Here is a 19,316-nt window from a genome sequence, read left to right as displayed (position 1 = left end):
CTCTCTCCTCTCTCTCTCTCTCTCTCTCTCTCTCTCTCTCTCTCTCTCTCTCCTCTCTCTCTCTCTCTCTCTCTCTTCTCTCTCTCTCTCTCTCTCTCTCTCTCTCTCTCTCTCTCTCTCTCTCCTCTCTCTCTCTCTCTCTCTCTCTCTCTCCTCTTCTCTCTCTCTCTCTCTCTCTCTCTCTCTCTCTCTCTCTCTCTCTCTCTCTCTCTCTCTCTCTCTCTCTCTCTCTCTCTCTCTCTCTCTCTCTCTCGATCAATCTATCTCTCTTTTTCTTTTATACGCACACACACTCACCCACAAACACAAACACCTTCATGCTAGCAGTAGCACCACAATACCAATAACATTCATAAAACACACCCACACACACACAAACACATACACACACTACTTACAATTACCACCACTAACTCTCACAAGTTCAGCAGTATTGAAAAGCGAACAAATTTGTTCAATTTTCTATTCATACGAACTCTAGAAAGCCAATAATATATACATTATATATACCGAAATCATCTCACAGGCTGTTCCAGTCCTTCCCCTTCACCATCAGCACCACCATCCCCTTCATCCAACACATCTTTAACCTGCGAACCCCCTTCACCTCCATCCCCTCCTCCTCTGCCTCCTCCCAGCTTCCTTTTGTTATAGACAAACTCATAATTCTCTTCCAGCACTGACTGCCTGTCTTGCTCTGCTGCTTCCTCATCAAGGTTCTTGAATCCCTGAAATGTGAAAATTGATTATAAAAAACAGGCTTGACAACCAATCTCAATCATTTTTTTAAAAATATCATAATTTTTCTCAATATTTATGCCAATTTTCTCATATTTTCTAAAAAAAAAAATGCAGGCAAAACAACAACATAATTTCAACAAGAGCAACCATCCAAAATTTCAAATTTAACTTATGCTGAATTTATGGAGACATCAAGCTAGTGGAGGGTAGTTAAAACCTATAATTCTTGTGACAAACATCCATTCTGGCTAGTCAAGATTCTCATCTAGGTGGGACAATATTTAATGACCTCAACTATTCCACTTTTATCATTTGTACCCCCTTCTTGTTACAAACTCTTTTCACATATTGTAGTCAGTGTTACCATATTATGATATTTTCGATGCCAAAGCGTATTACAATATGTTTAATCATACTGGCTGACAAGCTTGTAATATATAGACATTATCATTTCTATGATGCTGTGTCAAAGGGTCGTTTTTGAGGTGTTTGCCACAAAAAATACTGCAATACTAAGTTATTTGGAAAAAAACTAAGGAAAAAAATCACTTTCATCAGTTTCTCTGGGTTAAATGATGAAGCATAAACCAGAGACCAAAGATTTAGCATCTAAATTGTAAATCCCTTTGCTTAGTGGATAGTACGCTATGGGTTGCTCAACAGTATGGTCTTTGATTCATACCCGAAAGGTACAGAGTTCGACTACCCGCCTCGTTGTATGGCCTTGAGCAAATCACCTAGCCCTAGCTCAGTTTGCGGTTACGCAATGCGACTGATGCCTGGTTATTCCAGAGTTCCCTTGGATTAGATCCTAAAGAAAAATTAAAATTTCCCCTTGTGAATGAATAAAGGGAATTTATTTATTTATCTATTTATTATTATTCATATAAAAGCTCAATTTAAAAAAAAAATATTTTTTTTTAATAATCACTCTCAATCCATACAGACGGCAGAAAAGTATTTGGTCAAAGTGATTTATTAACACTTTCACTGACTTTTTTTTAGCTGAACAAGGGTTTTGAGTCTGAAATGTTCCATTCCTTGAATTTCATTATTTTGTTTTTGATTTCAAGCTGATTTACTCCTTTAAATTAGATTTTTATCATCCACAGCTTCTTACAACGTAGTAATCAAATCAATTTTTTTTTAATGTGCAATTTTCCTACTAAGGTCTCTAATTGTTATTGTTGTAAAAATCTTGTTTAGTTTTACTAACCAAAACAAAGATGAATCGGTTTGTGTTTCCGTCTTTGTCCTCTTGTTGTATGACGTGTATGGATTTGTCCTGGATGTACGAATGGTCGGCGTCTAGACCAAGCTTGCTGGCATCTGAAATAAACGTTTAAAACATATTATTAAAAGAATAGAATAGAAGCTATACAAAGTTCGAAGTTGACGTCACTCGGGTCTTTGTTATTGCTTTTTGCCATCCGCGTTTATTAGTAATTCTCACTAAACTGTATTAACCAGACTATAAAGTTTAAGGTGACACAAAATTTTGTGTGTTGGTCTATTATACTTCCGGATGGCAATGATGCGAGCTCCTTAGACAAGCGCACACTATTTATAATTTAATGGAGGGTCCTGATAGTTCCATTAATAGAGCACTCACTTCACAACCAAAGGGACAGGGATCAATCCCGGTGAAGTCGAGAATGTCTAATCAGCAGTGAATTTGGAAGAGAGTATTTTGCAATAGACAAGGGTCCTTTCTAAAGGGTAGTAAGAAATTGCACATCTCCATTTCATGCTAGAGAAACTGGAATAAACTCCTGGGACCTAATGGTTGTGAAGGACTATTTCAATTTAATTCTCGAGAACAAATGATGTGGATGTTTCAGGTTTACCCTTTGTCAACAAGGCACAATGAATAAGACACTAAAAGAGTATATGAAATGAGAGGAAGGCAAATCAGCAAAACTATCCTCTCATCTCAAATTCATCTTTTAGAGTCATAACAGTAATAATAAAAATGATAATGATAATAATAATAATAAATAATAATAATAATAAATAATAATAATAATAATAAATAATAATAATAATAATAATAATAAATAACAATATAATAATAATAATAATAATAATAATAATAATAATAATAATAATAATAATAATAATAATAATAATAATAATAATAATAATGATAATAATAATAATAATAATAATAATAATAATAATAATAATAATAATAATAATAATAATAATAATAATCATCATCATCATCATCATAATAATAATAATAATAATCATAATAATAACTCACTCTTTTTCACCAGCTTCTTCTCCAATTCCTTCATAACCGTTTCCTCCAGCATCTCTTTGATATTGGAGGGGATTTTATTCTCTTCATCCGTGTCTTCCAACTCTTCAATGGACATCTTGAAGTCTGGTTCAGCCTTGGATTCGACCCCTTGCTCTCGTCCCTCATCACCAACCGTGTCCACCAGGTGGTGCTATCTTGGTGTAGTCGGGATCGACGACGTATTGTGTCGGATCTTTTGGGAGCGGAAAGGTGGAGGGGACCTCGAGTTTCTTGTCTGAATAGTCTGTGGAGTGGGGGTGAAGGTGGGAGGGGGAGGAATATGATGGTGAGAGTGATGGCTGATTGATTTGGTTTGTTTGTTTTTAAGGGTTTAAAAGCTCTTGCAACACATTAAGGTTATATCAGCGCCAGTAAAAAGGAAGAAAATGGGATCATAAAAAAGTTATAGAATTACAATTAAAGTACCCAAGAAAAAGGAAGACAAAGGGGAATTAACTCAAATAGGGAACCGATGTAGATTCCAAGAGTACACTATCAATGTGCTTAGTTTGAGATCAACTAAAAGTAAAAGTCTCATCCAAACACAAGCACAGGTCCTGACTAAGAGGAATACACTCAAATGTTTACAAATCTTATATGATATGTAAACAAAACAAAACAGTGCATAACAGAGAGATGATTTACAAGGTAAAAAATATCTCCCAAAACTAACTACATACCATTGACTGCCTCCCCCTCAGCAAGGGCATCCGGCCAAGGCCAGGAATAAACCAAGTAATCTCATTCCAAGACAAAGACAGAAATCATGTTGGAAAACATATATAGGGGGATAGAAGACACAGTAAGTACCTCCCTGCCCACTATGGAGGTAAGACGGTGAGAGTGGTGACTGATTGATTTGGTGATGACAGACGAGGGAGATTAGAATGGAGATAATAGTGGTGGTGAGCTTGGAGCTTGAGTATTTTATATATATAGTGTAATATCCACTAAACGTGCTCAAATCGCTTTACAAAGGATCCCTGACCAACAACAACACATAACATGTAGAACGAGACACGACGCCTGTTAGGCAATAATACCATTTTTTTCCAACAGAGACAACGCTGTTAACGGTCAGGTACACATTTTACACCTGAGTACGGTGAGAGAATGGAAGTAAAGAGCCTTTACCAAGGATTCAACTATGTGCCGAGCGAGGCTCGAACCCAGGACCTTACAATCCGAAGGTGAGTGTCATACCACTAGACCGCATAACCGTGGTGGTGGTTGATGAAGATGACGATGTGATAATGATGATGATGATGATGATAGTGATAATGCTAGCTGTATATTGATATTAACAGTGCCAAAAATGAAGTCGAAACCGTAGTATTGTGTAAGCATACTAACGAAAGAGTGAAAATGGAGAGGCTCCGAATAGGAACGATCTATATCGTTCCTATCCCAAGCCTCTCCATTTTCACTCTTTCGTTAGTATTTTCACGATCACAGGCTTCAGGAGCCACTACAAGTTTCTACTTTATTGTGTAAGCCAACACAAGAAGACTCTCACCCATATTTTCATCATCAGACGATCTTGGTGGCGATTTGATTTTATCTCCGAAAGGCTGCTGCTGCTGCTTTGACGGTGTTGGATCTTGTGGTTTTTCCAATCTCCATTTGTCATCGGGATTCTGGTCAACTCCATCTCCTTTGAGGACAGGATTAGACTCAACCTCTGTTGTGAAAACAATGGAGAGATAAAATTGTGTGCAGGGCTGTTTGTTGTTTTGGTTTTTAAGGGTTTTACAGCGCTTGCAACACATTTAGATTATATCAGCGCCAGTAAAAAGGAAGAAAATGGTAAAGTAAAAAGTTCTAGAATTACAATTAAAGCACCAAAGAAAAGTAAGACAAAGGGGAATTGGTTCAAATAGGAAACAGATGTAGATTTCAATGCAACACTATCAAAGCCAGGACAAAACCAAGTAATATCATTCTAAGACAAAGACAGAAAGAAAGTTGGAAATCAGATATAGGGAGATAGAAGACACAGTAAGTGCCTCCCTGCCCACTATGGGAGGTTCGAGTCTCGTGCGGCGCATAGTTGAGTCCTTGGAAAAGGCTCTTTACTGAAATTCTCTCACCGTACTCGGGTGTAAAATGAGTACCTGGTCATTAACAGCTGTCTTTATCCGAAAAAAAAAATGTAATCTCGCCTAACAGACATCATGTCACATCCTACATGTTAAATGTTGCTGTTGGCCAGGGACCCCTTGTAAAGCGCTTTCAGCACGTTAAGTGGATATTGCGCTATATAAAAGCTCATTTTTTTTTTACATTAAAAAAAAAGCCCAGGATTGTTTCACCTAATTTCAGACAGTAAAAGCAGAAAAAAAAAACAAAAGACAAACAAAACAAATTTGTATAAACCAGAAAGTGTGAATATGGATGATGATAAAGAGCAATAAACCAAAATCGCTTACTTTTCTTGTTTTTCTCTTTGTCCTCATCATCGTCATCATCTTCCACTGTGGCGTGCTTATAACTTTTGCCTGTCGATTCGCCTTTCTCTCCTTCATCCGAATTAACTCCTGTCTCATCTGAGTTGATTACTTTATCACCGGGTTTCAAACCATTGATTTCTTTATCCATAGAAGAAAGTTCTAGATAAAAAAAAAATACGATAACACAAGACTAATCACTTTGTAAGCTAAGAGTGGCTGAGTTAGCCGATAACACAAGACTAATCACTTTGTAAGCTAAGAGTGGCTGAGTTAGCCGCTAACACAAGACTAATCACTTTGTAAGCTGAGAGTGGCTGAGTTAGCCGATAACACAAGACTAATCACTTTGTAAGCTAAGAGTGGCTGAGTTAGCCGATAACACAAGACTAATCACTTTGTAAGCTAAGAGTGGCTGAGTTAGCCGATAACACAAGACTAATCACTTTGTAAGCTAAGAGTGGCTGAGTTAGCCGATAACACAAGACTAATCACTTTGTAAGCTAAGAGTGGCTGAGTTAGCCGATAACACAAGACTAATCACTTTGTAAGCTAAGAGTGGCTGAGTTAGCCGATAACACAAGACTAATCACTTTGTAAGCTGAGACTAAGAGTGGCTGAGTTAGCCGATAACACAAGACTAATCACTTTGTAAGCTAAGAGTGGCTGAGTTAGCCGATAACACAAGATTATCACTTTGCAGACAATGGACGTTTCGGGTACAAACCCTTCATCAGCACAACAATACACAAATAAACGTGGAAAACAAATAAAATATAATGAAAAATAACTTGTATCGTCTGTACTCAATGGTGGTTGCAGTATGAATGAAATTTTAGCGTGGCGTGGGTAGAGGATAGGGTGCCCCAGGGGGGTGATCTAATTGATAAGCAAAGGTCAGCGTCAGGGAACAGAACCTTCCAGACTATAATGGAAGATAAAAGACATATTGGTAGTAGTAGTAGTAGTAGTAGTAGTTAGTAGTAGTAGTAGTAGTAGTAGTAGTAGTAGTAGTAGTAGTAGTAGTAGCAGTAGTAGTAGTAGTAGTTGTAGTAGTAGTAGTAGTAGTTGTAGTTGTAGTAGTAGTAGTAGTAGTAGTAGTAGTAGTAGTAGTAGTAGTAGTAGTAGTAGTAGTAGTAGTAGTAGAACGCTGTAGTGGAACAGTAGGGGGCGGTGGAGGGGGTGAGGTGAAAGGGTCACGGCGGAGGTGGGGGGGGGGGGGGGGTTGTTGGATGAGCGAAGGTCGAATCTTCGCGAAGGAACGATGCGATAGTAAAGTGGAATACACCGATAAATAGATAGATGGATAGACAGATAGATAGGTAGATAGACAGAAAAGAGGGGAGAGAGGAGAGAGAGTGAGGGAAAAAATTTTTGTTAAAAAAAATTTTATTTGTTTTCCTCGTTTATTTGTGTATTGTTGTGCTGACGAAGGGTTTGTACCCGAAACGTCCATTGTCTGTTTTGTTACCATACGAAGTCTTTCCATTTTCACTCTTTCGTTAGTATTTTACGATCACCGGCTTCAGGCAGCCCTTACCGTTTTCTACTAATCACTTTGTAAGCTAAGACTAAGAGTGGCTGAGTTAGCCAGTAAAAAAAGAAAAAAAAGTCCTTCAGAGGCACTAGACCCATCCAACCAGAGTTTACTATGAGTTTCTATATAGCATGACAAGGACAAGAGCAATTGCTTGCTACCCTTTGGACGGGATGGGTCTGTCTGACTCTATAATTTCGGACCAATAGCAGTTTTTAAAAAGTTTTGTGGCAATTACTTCCTTGGATTTAAAGTCAAGTCTTTTCACTAGGAAAATAACTACAACAAAGCTGAGATAACTCAAACTCAAAATGCTCCAAATTCACAGAGGCAAGGGGCAAAGTTACCCCAGTTGACAGTAATAGCATGTACGTACTGTGTTACAGGTCATTAACTAATTATATTAAATTAATTAATTATTTTTTTTAAACCCGTAAAACAAACAAACAAAAACAAAAATAAAATTGATGACTACAATTCTACTCTTTTCACCCTCTCCTCCCGACTAAAGGAAAATCGTCACATTTGTTACTGGTTACTACAAACATTTTTCTTTTTCAAATACTTTTTATGAATCACAATATCTAAAAGAAAAAAACTTTATCTTTACAAGATGTTAAGGCCGTTTTGTAAAGCTTGTTTTGTTCAACAAAATTATGTCTCGTATGCAATTATTACTTTTGGATTTGAGTTTAAAAATTCATTTTGTGATAGAAATCTTGAAAAATGATCAACAAGGAGAGAATCAAAGCATAGTAGTGGCCATACACACAAAATGAAATAAATGATGCAAAAATTGCTCAACAAAATCAACTTTTCTTGACTCTGGGAATCAAACAACACATCATCCCACTGTCATAAACTATGATTTTTCTTTCTACCTCGTATGTCAATATGTCATACTCACTCACACAAACACAAACACACACACACACACACACACACACACACACACACACACACACACACACACACACAGGGTTGCCAATTTAGGGTGCAAAAATGGACTTAAGTTTTACGCAGACACATCAACCAACTGGATACTGGACAAAAGAGAAAGAAAAAGACTAAATGTACTTATTTTTAATAAATGATAAAGGAGTTAAAGATACATGAATAAGTCTAGTGCAATTTTCCTTTCATTCTTGTATCAATGTGCTTACTGGGTGGAGGTTCCTTGTCTAACCCACTCACTTTCCGTAAGGCTGAGCTTTTGGCTTCCCTTTGCCCAGTGATTGAAATATATACGGAGGTCTAAAACCTTACTGAATTCCGTAAAAATCTGGTAAATCAGCAACCCTGCACATAAACACACACACACACACATAAACACACAAACACACACACACATAAACACACATACACACACACATAAACACACATACACACACACAAACATAAACACACATACACACACACACACAAACACACACCTTTCTTGTTTTTCAACATTGTACAGGACGAGTGATGGCAGTGAAACAAAGTATTTAACCATGAAAAAACGATAGTTACCATTCTCTGTGTCCTCTAGCTTGTTGACAAGTTTGTTGAGAGTACTGGACAGACCAGCGACCAGACTACGATCCAGTTTAATACCGTGCTCCTTCTCAGCCTGTTTTAGATGAAATGTATTTCCACTCATATACAAAAAAAAAACACACAAAACCCTTGTATAATGTGTTTATAAAGTTTCAAAAGTTAAATCCAAACTAAATAAAAATAGATAAATCTATAAATACATAAATAAAGTTAAACAGCTAAAACTAAATATATTAATAAATAAGAAATTAAATGAATAAATAAATAAGTTTAATAAATAAATATATAAAAATATATTTAAAAATAATAAATGAATAAATAAATGATTGAAAAAAGCATATCTGTAATAAATATATAAAAATACATTAAAAAATAATGAATAATGAATGAATGAACAAAGCAAAAATGTTATATGTAAATTACTGCAAAGTGCTTTTTGTCAATAAAAGAAATGTAAAGCAAACAGTGTCTTTTTCACCTCTTTGATGACTTCTTCAATGTTGTCTTCCCACTTCTTCTCAGCTGCAAGTTTTTGTTTGATGTTTGACAATTTTTTCTGAGTCCTAGAGAATCGTTTCTTGATCTCGTCAATTTCTGAAGAAAAAAAAAGATAGCATGAAGAATAAAGGTAACCTGTGTGATTATATTTAAATCAGGAATGTTATCAGTGGCAGGAATCAAAATCAAATAAATAAATAAATAAATAAATAAATAAATAAATAAATAAATAAATAAATAAATAAATAAATAAATGAAATAAATTTTTTTTAAATCCCTTTTGTTCATCCAAACTTTTTCTTTAGGGGAGGCGAAGTGGCTGAGTGGTGTAGGATTGTATTGTGATCTGGAAGGTCCTGGGTTCGAGCCCCTCTTCAGGCACTTTGGGCTTTTTTTCCTTATGCAAGATTATTAACCCCCAATTTGCTCACTTGGACAACATGGGTGATTCCTGTTGACGTCAGAGATCCTGTTTGATGGATTTTCTATATTCCTTCATGGAATGCCTAAGTGACGGGATCTTATGGTGCCGTTGCGAAAGGGCATAATTTTGAATTAAAAAAAAAATTTCTTTAAGGTCCATTCCAAGGGATGACTGGAATAACCCAGGCATCAACAATTGTGCAGTGCCACAAACTGAGCTGGGGCCGACTAACTTGCTCAAAGCCTCAAATTGCAGTGGGGAATTAAAATGGGTATCCTTTGGGTCCTTTTCTCATTTCGGACCCTCCATTTGGAACGCCTTACCACAGAGCATTCGTGAAAAAAGAATCTTTGTCTATTTTTAAACGGTTGCTTAAAACTTATCCTTTTCGATTTTAGTAGACGATATGAGAAGCAAGATAGGCGTCTGGTTTGTGCTGTAACGTGTGTTTGTGATTTGTAAGTGAGTGAGAATGTCTCAGCCAAAATAATTTTGTAATTTAAGCACTTAAGAGTCTGATATCTCAGAGTTACAACAAGATATGAAGTGAATAGAAAAGTGCCAGAAGACAATAGAGAATAAAAAATTTTCGCGGCGGTGGTGGGGTTTGAACCTGCGACCTTATTGGTACGACAACTCCGCCTGGCAGGTGAGAGCGTGGCTCTACCGTGTGAGCTATCCACGAACACAAAAATATTCGTTTCAAACTCAAAGTCATTACTAGATCCCTCTCTCACCCACTTCTTGAGACCGCCGATTCGTTCGTACACCACCATCGCGAATAATTTTGACCAGCAGTTAAGCTCAATAGCCAATATTCTCAACACAAACATATAACACAGAAACGATTGAGACATTGAGTATGCTCCGGTGTATGGGGTGAATTTTTTAATTCAGAAAAGTGAGTGGAGCAGGCACTTATGTTGGTAACAACAAGATATGAAGTGAATAGAAAAGTGCCAGAAGACAATAGAGAATAAAAAATTTTTTATTCTCTATTGTCTTCTGGCACTTTTCTATTCACTTCATATCTTGTTGTTACCAACATAAGTGCCTGCTCCACTCACTTTTCTGAATTAAAAAATTCACCCCATACACCGGAGCATACTCAATGTCTCAATCGTTTCTGTGTTATATGTTTGTGTTGAGAATATTGGCTATTGAGCTTAACTGCTGGTCAAAATTATTCGCGATGGTGGTGTACGAACGAATCGGCGGTCTCAAGAAGTGGGTGAGAGAGGGATCTAGTAATGACTTTGAGTTTGAAACGAATATTTTTGTGTTCGTGGATAGCTCACACGGTAGAGCCACGCTCTCACCTGCCAGGCGGAGTTGTCGTACCAATAAGGTCGCAGGTTCAAACCCCACCACCGCCGCGAAAATTTTTTATTCTCTATTGTCTTCTGGCACTTTTCTATTCACTTCATATCTTGTTGTTACCAACATAAGTGCCTGCTCCACTCACTTTTCTGATATCTCAGAGTTATAGCGCTATATAAGTTTTCAGCACTATTATTATTATTATTATTATCATTATTATTAATATCATCATTATTATTATTACAAAACAAAGACTATATTACTATGCCACTCTGTGGTGTGTGTAGAAATATCGTCTTGGCTCCCATGACCTAAATTAAGTCCAAGGGTCCAAGGCATAGACAAGACTAGACACCTCCACAATAGGTCTGTCATAAAGGCATTTTGCACAATTCCCTCTACCTATTCAGCAGTGATTGGGTAGCTGGATCTCATAGATTTGACAGACAGAACTTTGCTGTTGACAGGGATCCAATTGAAATGTTAGCAAGAAATATTTCTGTCTGTTTAAAACTTGAGCTTTTACATCATGCAATTTACACTAAATGTGCGCTTCATAGGAGTGTCAAGTCGATATCAACACTGCTTACTTAATGCTACAGAAACTGGAACAAACTCCTATGACCAATAACTGTACACAGCTGGAAGGCTTGCATGCCAGCTGGAAGTAATTTCCTGGCAATGGCACCCACACTGAACAGATCACAGGAAAAATGAAGATTGATTTATTCTGGGATGTTTACAGATTCCTGCCGACCTCACAAAGTCTAAGGGGATGAATAAAGTATTTTCATTCATGTCATTATTTATCCATTTAAAGAATACCGAGACACTATTTACTCACCATTTGAGTATTCCGACAGGATTTCTTCATCCTCCTTATCATCCTCGCTATCCACCTGCTCCTCTTTTCTGCCTTTTTTCTGTAACTCTTTCAACTCTTCCAACTTCTTCTTCCTTTCCTCCACAGACTTCTTGCTGAGCTCAAGACCTTTCTGGTACAACTCCCACAGTTGTTCACTTGACCTGAGTACAGCCGAAGGGGACGGTGATGAAGAAGGAAAAGAGAGTAATTGTAACAACGACTTGCGATGTTAATGACGAGGGTGATGATGATGATGATGATGATGATATTGTTGCTGATGATGATGATGATGATAATGATGAGGGAGATGACAATTATGAAAATGAAATTTATGTTGTAATGTCATTATAATTGAGTTTCGCCCATACACTATTAATAAACATATTATTATTTCAGCAAGTATTACACACTCATCTCGTCTGTTTTCATTCAAATACTATCACAAAATGATTTATTGCGTGCCGCTGACCAAGGCAATGTCTCTACTCTAGCACTGCTTGATCTTCGTACCACTTTCCACATGATTGATAATGCCATTCTTATTGAGTTTGGCATATTAGACACTGTGAACACTATCAGGAGTCGATGGTTTCCACGAGTGAAGAGAACTCACAAAATAAAAAATTCATTAAAACATTAAAACAAACAACACTGAGACACCAGTCCCATGTAGAAAGGTCTTTGTAATTATTATTTGTTGATCGAATTCGATAGATAATGCATTCGTTCAATATACTAAAAGCACACGTTTAAACCATAAGAAAAAAAAGAAAGAAAAAATGTTAAGAAAATCAAGCAGGATTGCCAATTCGGGGGGGGGGGGGGGGGGGGGGAGAAGGCAAAAATTGACTGAACTCTGCCACAAACTCATAGACAAACCCCTTTCTGAGTACTGAACTCCAGGGGGGGGGGGGGGTTTGATTGGAATATATACTGAGGGTTCATAACATGCTGAATTCCGTAAATAGATGGTAAATTGGCAACCTTGATCAAGTTTAACATACCCAAACATTTTCATGAAGCTCTCCTTGGAAACTTTACCGTCCTCCCCTGGTTCTGGAAACAGGGATCCTTTGGGTTCAGCTGGAAGAACAATTTTTTTTTTTTAATGTTAATGCTTAATAAAGAAAGATTAAAATTAGATTTTTTTTTTCTTTGTTTTATTAGCATCACTCTGTCTCTCCATTAGAGTAGCTAGATCTAATATTAGATATTATAACAGAGAGCACTCTGCCATTGTGTTTTTCTTTGTTTTATTAGCATCACTCTGTCTCTCCATTAGAGTAGCTAGATCTAATATTAGATATTATAACAGAGAGCACTCTGCCATTGTCTAACGTCATTCAGAAGGCAGCGAGCCATAGTCAATTACTAAATAAATATATGTATGTAAAATTGGTTGTGAAAAAAGTCAAAAAAAAAAAAATATATAAACACTGACAGAACCATCATATTAAGACATTAAGGAGCAGGCACCGGTGTAAGATAAAGATCTGAACAAGTGTGTATGAAAGGTGCCAGACAAAGCAAGAAAGAAAAAGAAAAAAAAAAAAAAAAAAAACAATCCCAAAAAATCAATCGACCTCGACTGGGGATCGAACCTCAGACCTTCTGATCACCGTAATGGTAGTCTGTTTGGTTATCAGAAGGTCTCAGGTTCGATCCCCAGTCGAGGTTGACTGATTTTTTGGGATGTTTTTTTTTCTTCTATTTTTCTTTCTTGCTTTCCTTGGCACTTTTCATACACACTTGTTGAGATCTTTCTTGCTTTCCTTGGCACTTTTCATACACACTTGTTGAGATCTTTCTTGCTTTCCTTGGCACTTTTCATACACACTTGTTGAGATCTTTCTTGCTTTCCTTGGCACTTTTCATACACACTTGTTGAGATCTTTCTTGCTTTCCTTGGCACTTTTCATACACACTTGTTGAGATCTTTCTTGCTTTCCTTGGCACTTTTCATACACACTTGTTGAGATCTTTCTTGCTTTCCTTGGCACTTTTCATACACACTTGTTGAGATCTTTCTTGCTTTCCTTGGCACTTTTCATACACACTTGTTGAGATCTTTCTTGCTTTCCTTGGCACTTTTCATACACACTTGTTGAGATCTTTCTTGCTTTCCTTGGCACTTTTCATACACACTTGTTGAGATCTTTCTTGCTTTCCTTGGCACTTTTCATACACACTTGTTGAGATCTTTCTTGCTTTCCTTGGCACTTTTCATACACACGTGTTGAGATCTTTCTTGCTTTCCTTGGCACTTTTCATACACACGTGTTGAGATCTTTCTTGCTTTCCTTGGCACTTTTCATACACACATGTTGAGATCTTTCTTGCTTTCCTTGGCACTTTTCATACACACGTGTTGAATCTTTCTTGCTTTCCTTGGCACTTTTCATACACACGTGTTGAGATCTTTCTTGCTTTCCTTGGCACTTTTCATACACACGTGTTGAGATCTTTCTTGCTTTCCTTGGCACTTTTCATACACACATGTTGAGATCTTTCTTGCTTTCCTTGGCACTTTTCATACACACGTGTTGAGATCTTTCTTGCTTTCCTTGGCACTTTTCATACACACGTGTTGAGATCTTTCTTGCTTTCCTTGGCACTTTTCATACACACGTGTTGAGATCTTTCTTGCTTTCCTTGGCACTTTTCATACACACATGTTGAGATCTTTCTTGCTTTCCTTGGCACTTTTCATACACACGTGTTGAGATCTTTCACAGACACCAAAAGAAACAACAAAGGGGCAGCGTGGCTCAGCGGGACAGTCTTTGCTTTCACACCCAAAAGGTACCAAGTTCGATCACCCGCCACTGCGCTGTGTGGCCTTGAGCAAGTTACCTCGCCCTGCCTGGGTTATTCCAGTCTTCCCTTGGAATAGACCCTCGAGACAAATTTCCCCTATAATAATAATATGTCTTTTTTGTCCTCAAAATAGTGGCAATTTGTCATTTGGTTACACTTTTATAACGATACAATATCATAGAGTACATACATAACATAATATATTGGCATATATACAGTCTCACACATATGCACATTAGTAATATAGTAATTATCGTCATCATTATCATTATCATCATCACAACAACCTACCTAATACTTCCATCACCATCCTTCTCTTTCACCATTCCCCTATAACACCATCACCATCCTTCACTTTCACCATTCCCCTATAAGACCATCACCATCCTTCACTTTCACCATTCCCCTATAAGACCATCACCATCCTTCACTTTCACCATTCCCCTATAACACCATCACCATCCTTCACTTTCACCATTCCCCTATAACACCATCACCATCCTTCACTTTCACCATTCCCCTATAACACCATCACCATCCTTCACTTTCACCATTCCCCTATAAGACCATCACCATCCTTCACTTTCACCATTCCCCTATAACACCATCACCATCCTTCACTTTCACCATTCCCCTATAAGACCATCACCATCCTTCACTTTCACCATTCCCCTATAACACCATCACCATCCTTCTCTTTCACCATTCCCCTATAACACCATCACCATCCTTCACTTTCACCATTCCCCTATAAGACCATCACCATCCTTCACTTTCACCATTCCCCTATAAGACCATCACCATCCTTCACTTTCACCATTCCCCTATAACACCATCACCATCCTTCACTTTCACCATTCCCCTATAAGACCATCACCATCCTCATCATACTACATATTATATCATTTTTCCTGTAACACGCTATGAGAGGGAAAGCTTGGGATGAATAAAGGGAATTTTACTTATTTATTTTATTTATTTATATCTGAATGAATTCTGTATAATTTGACAAAGCTGTGGATGTTCCACAAGAATAGTTGCATAGACTTACACAAAACATCTCTCGCAGTTTTCAAAAGAGATTCTTCCAAATCTTTATCCATCGTATATTTCCTTTTCTTTAAATCTGACACAGAAAAGAACAAAAACAAATAGGAAAAAAAAAACCAAAAAAAATTACTACCAAGGTAAATTTTCTTCCGTGAAAATTGTATTTAACAATAAATAAATTACACATCAAAGGTGTCCTACCCCAGCCTTGCAAAGAGTCATGTGCCATAAAAAAAACCCTTTTTTTTAGCATATAGAAGGAACTAAATTGACATCACTCAGCTCTTTGTCATTGTTTTTAGCCAGTCATTTTGATAATAGTTTTCACTAAATTGTATTACTCAGCCTTTAAATGTTTAAGGTTAGACATAATTTTGTGTGTTGGTACGTTGTATCTGGCTGGCGGATGTTTTGAGGTTTTGAACTAAATTCATAGCACCAACATTACAGCCCAGCCCCTCCCTAATCCTGGTGACTGACAGAGTCTAACCACAATCCTGTTATTTTTCGGGAATAGTCATGTGATCAGGGTAAAAAAGTTGTCAACAATAACAATTCCACACCTTCCTCTTTTTTCTGTCTCTGTTCCTCTCTGTACTTTCTGTCTGCTTCCTTGAGCTCTGAAAAATGGAGAAAAAAAATGGTATAAATGTAACCAACAGTATCCATCTGGTATTATTTCGTCACACCTACTTTTCCAGTTCCAAAATCCTTGGAAGTGTGTATTTAACCAGTCCATCAGAGGCCTAATAATGAATAGATTATATATTGAATCATAAGGTGGTAGTAACTATTTTAGTAGCAGAGTGTATAGGCAGATTCTAAGGATTATGGGACGTGAAAGAGAGAGGATGGATGATTTTTATTGATGATCAATTTAAATTTCGACTAGAAAATCAGATGCCATCACTCTGACACCAGAAGATCATTTACAAAATGTATGGATTCAGTCCTCCAGAAGAGTGGTTTCACATTTCCAATGAGATTGGAACCAGTTTGTATTTTTGACAACGCATTTTTGTTCCCTATTGCAGTGAAAAATAATTAATTTAATTGAACTTCTATATAGCACAATATCCACTAAACATGCTTAAAGTGCTTTACAAGGGGTCCCTGGCCAACAACAACAATTAAAATGTAGGACAAGACATGACGCCTGTAGGCAATATTACAAATTTTTCGGACAGTGACATCGCGGTTAACAACCACGTACTCATTTTACACCTGAGTATGGTGAGAGAATGTGAGTAAAGAGCCTAATCGAAGGACTCAACTATGCGCCGAGTGAGGCTCGAACTCAGCACCTTCAGATCCGAAAGCGAGTGTCATACTACTAGACCACATAGCTGCACAATTAATCCTACCATTGACTTCTGCCTTGTAGTGGTGATATTCGTCCTCTGACAATAAGGGGTTGCAGGTGATGGGAACAGCCTTCCTGCGTACAGGGGGTCGGAGATACGGGTGTCGGCAAATTCTGGAGGTGATGACAGTCATGGTGTACACACACGTCTCTGATTCCTCTATCCTGGACAGGTAGTCCTCCGAGTTCTCCTCACACATGAACTGGAATTTTAAAACAAAATAATGTAGCACGGGACAAACAAATAAATGATACTGAAGAAAGTTGTGTGTCAGAAGTCGACACCTTTAATCTTCCAGAGGCGAACGTAAATAAAAAAAATAGGAAGCGATGACGTGATGCACATAAAAAGTAGGAATCAGACAAGACACAAGAATTTGGGTTGGAGAGTGCAATAGAGTGCATCACAATACAAAATTAAATGTGTGATCAGCAGTCTCAAAACAATTTTCTTCATTTGTTGTTTTTAAGAGTTTTATGGCTCTTGAGACAATGTTAGGTCGTCTAAGTGCTAGTAAAAAGGAAGAAAATGGAAAAGTAATATCATTACAATTGAAGCACCCAAGAAAAAGTAAGACAAACGAGGAATGGGTTCAAATAAGGGACAGGTGTAGATTCCATGAGCACACTATCATTTTGTATAATTTGAAATCACCAAAAATTCTCATCAGTCTCATCCTTACACAAGCACAGGTCTCCACTAAGAGGTACAAATGTTTATAAATTATTAAACATTCAAAACAAAATAATAAAACAGTGCATAACAGAACTATAGGTTCAACTGTTTCCCTCCCAGCCAGGGTACCCGGCCAGGGCGAGGACAAAACCAAGTAACCTCATTCCAAGACAAAGACAGAATGCATGTTGGAAAACATATTATATAGACGACATGGTAAGTGCCTCCCTCCCCACTATGGGCGGTGGGGAAACCAAAACCCCACCCAGTTTGAGTGAACCAGAAGCTGATAAATGATGAATGTATTGTCCAATATAGGTAAAGTATGTTAAATTTATACTCTTTACTTTTGAGGAACACTCTTTGTAAAAAACGTCAAACCTTCACAAACAGATGTCTTGAAACATACTTGCCTTCCTGACACAAAATATTTTCATTCTCAGTTTTCATCTAAAATCTCCTCATACCGTTTATTTCTTATCATTATATTTAGATTATTAAAGTGTTTCGTTTTAAGTGGGCTATGTGGTCTTTTGGTATGACACTCGTTTTCAGATCAAAAGGTCCTAGCTTCCAGCCTCGCTCAGCGCATAGATGAGTCCTTGGAAAAGGCTCTTTACTCCCAATATCTCATGTTACTCAGGTGTAAAATGAGTAACTAACCATGAACAGCGTGGTCTCTGTCGGACAAAATTGTAATATCGCCTAACAGGCATTGACTATTTCATATGTACGTGTTGCTGTTGGTTAGGGACCCTTTGTAAAGAGCTGTGTAATGGACACTGCACTATATTTTCTTTATTAAAGCTAAAAAATAAAAAAAAATCAAGTAGAGGGTTTGTAATCGCAGAGTTTTATTGACACACAGGAGCTAAAATGAAGCCAATAAAACTTTATCTGATTTTTTTGGTTTGTTTTGTTTTGTTTTAACCATATTTATGATGTAAAGCACCGCACAGCACGATTAACGTGGATGTTTAGGCGCTATATAAATTCATGATTTGTTTATTTCCTCTTACCCTGACTTCCACCTGCCTGGGTTTCCCCGTCAAATCACATTTGTCCCCCTGGTTGTACAGCTGGGAATGATAACTGGCCAGAGTCATTTTCAAACGCTCCTCCTGAACAATTCAACAGGTCCAAAAACAATGAAAAAGTCTATGTTTTTAGCATAAGGAAACGTGAAAGTAAAATAAAGTGAAAAAAAAAATGAAGGGAAAAAAAACATGTCCTTATTATTATCCTCTTAGTCCTCCTCCTCTTCATCTTCTTTATCATCATCATCATCATCATCATCATCATCATCATCATCATCATCAACATCAGGTACGTTGACCTTTGGATTTCTCAATTATTTGACTGTCTTACATAGATATTTTGAGCTCTTTGTTTTTTTGGTTTGTTTGTTTGTTTTTTGGTGGGGAGGGTGTATGGGTTGTGTGACTCTGTGGTCGAGTGGTATGGCTTCGGGATTGGAAGGTCCTGTGTCTGAGCCTCGCTTGGTGATAGGTGAGTCCTTGGGGAAAACTCTTTACTCACATTCTCTCACCTTACTCAGGTGTAAAATGAGTACCTGGCCGTTTACAGCAGTAACAGGTGTCCCGACCTAAATGTTAAATGTTGCTGTTGGTCAGGGACCCCTTGTAAAGCGCTTTGAGCATGTTTAGTGGATATTGCACAAAATAAAAGCTCATTAAAAAAAAATAATAATAATATAATTGTACTTCCTTTGCT

At 37.4% G+C, this 19,316-nt stretch overlaps 1 protein-coding gene across 1 annotated transcript in view; it reads right to left on the bottom strand.

Annotated features, from left to right (window-relative positions):
* Window positions 1-223: 223 nt before the first annotated feature.
* LOC144958241 (uncharacterized) overlaps window positions 224-19,316 on the bottom strand; it is a 30,894-nt gene continuing 11,801 nt past the window's right edge. Inside the window, exons 5-18 of the mRNA XM_078890078.1 lie at window positions 18,602-18,703; window positions 16,908-17,109; window positions 16,107-16,163; window positions 15,545-15,619; window positions 12,681-12,759; window positions 11,656-11,837; window positions 9,048-9,163; window positions 8,543-8,642; window positions 5,476-5,655; window positions 4,563-4,727; window positions 3,857-3,867; window positions 3,008-3,197; window positions 1,958-2,070; window positions 224-728 (exon numbers count right to left, since the gene is read on the bottom strand). Of these exons, the coding sequence (XP_078746204.1) occupies window positions 516-728; window positions 1,958-2,070; window positions 3,008-3,197; window positions 3,857-3,867; window positions 4,563-4,727; window positions 5,476-5,655; window positions 8,543-8,642; window positions 9,048-9,163; window positions 11,656-11,837; window positions 12,681-12,759; window positions 15,545-15,619; window positions 16,107-16,163; window positions 16,908-17,109; window positions 18,602-18,703 (1,785 nt within the window). The 3' untranslated portion in view covers window positions 224-515. The remainder of the gene's footprint in view (window positions 729-1,957; window positions 2,071-3,007; window positions 3,198-3,856; window positions 3,868-4,562; window positions 4,728-5,475; window positions 5,656-8,542; window positions 8,643-9,047; window positions 9,164-11,655; window positions 11,838-12,680; window positions 12,760-15,544; window positions 15,620-16,106; window positions 16,164-16,907; window positions 17,110-18,601; window positions 18,704-19,316) is intronic.

The sequence above is a fragment of the Berghia stephanieae genome, chromosome 12 (genome assembly GCF_034508935.2).
Source record: "Berghia stephanieae isolate SIO BIC M18660-M18661 chromosome 12, UCSD_Bste_1.3, whole genome shotgun sequence".
NCBI classification, from domain to species: domain Eukaryota; kingdom Metazoa; phylum Mollusca; class Gastropoda; order Nudibranchia; family Aeolidiidae; genus Berghia; species Berghia stephanieae.
This window is presented reverse-complemented; position numbering and strand designations above follow the sequence as displayed.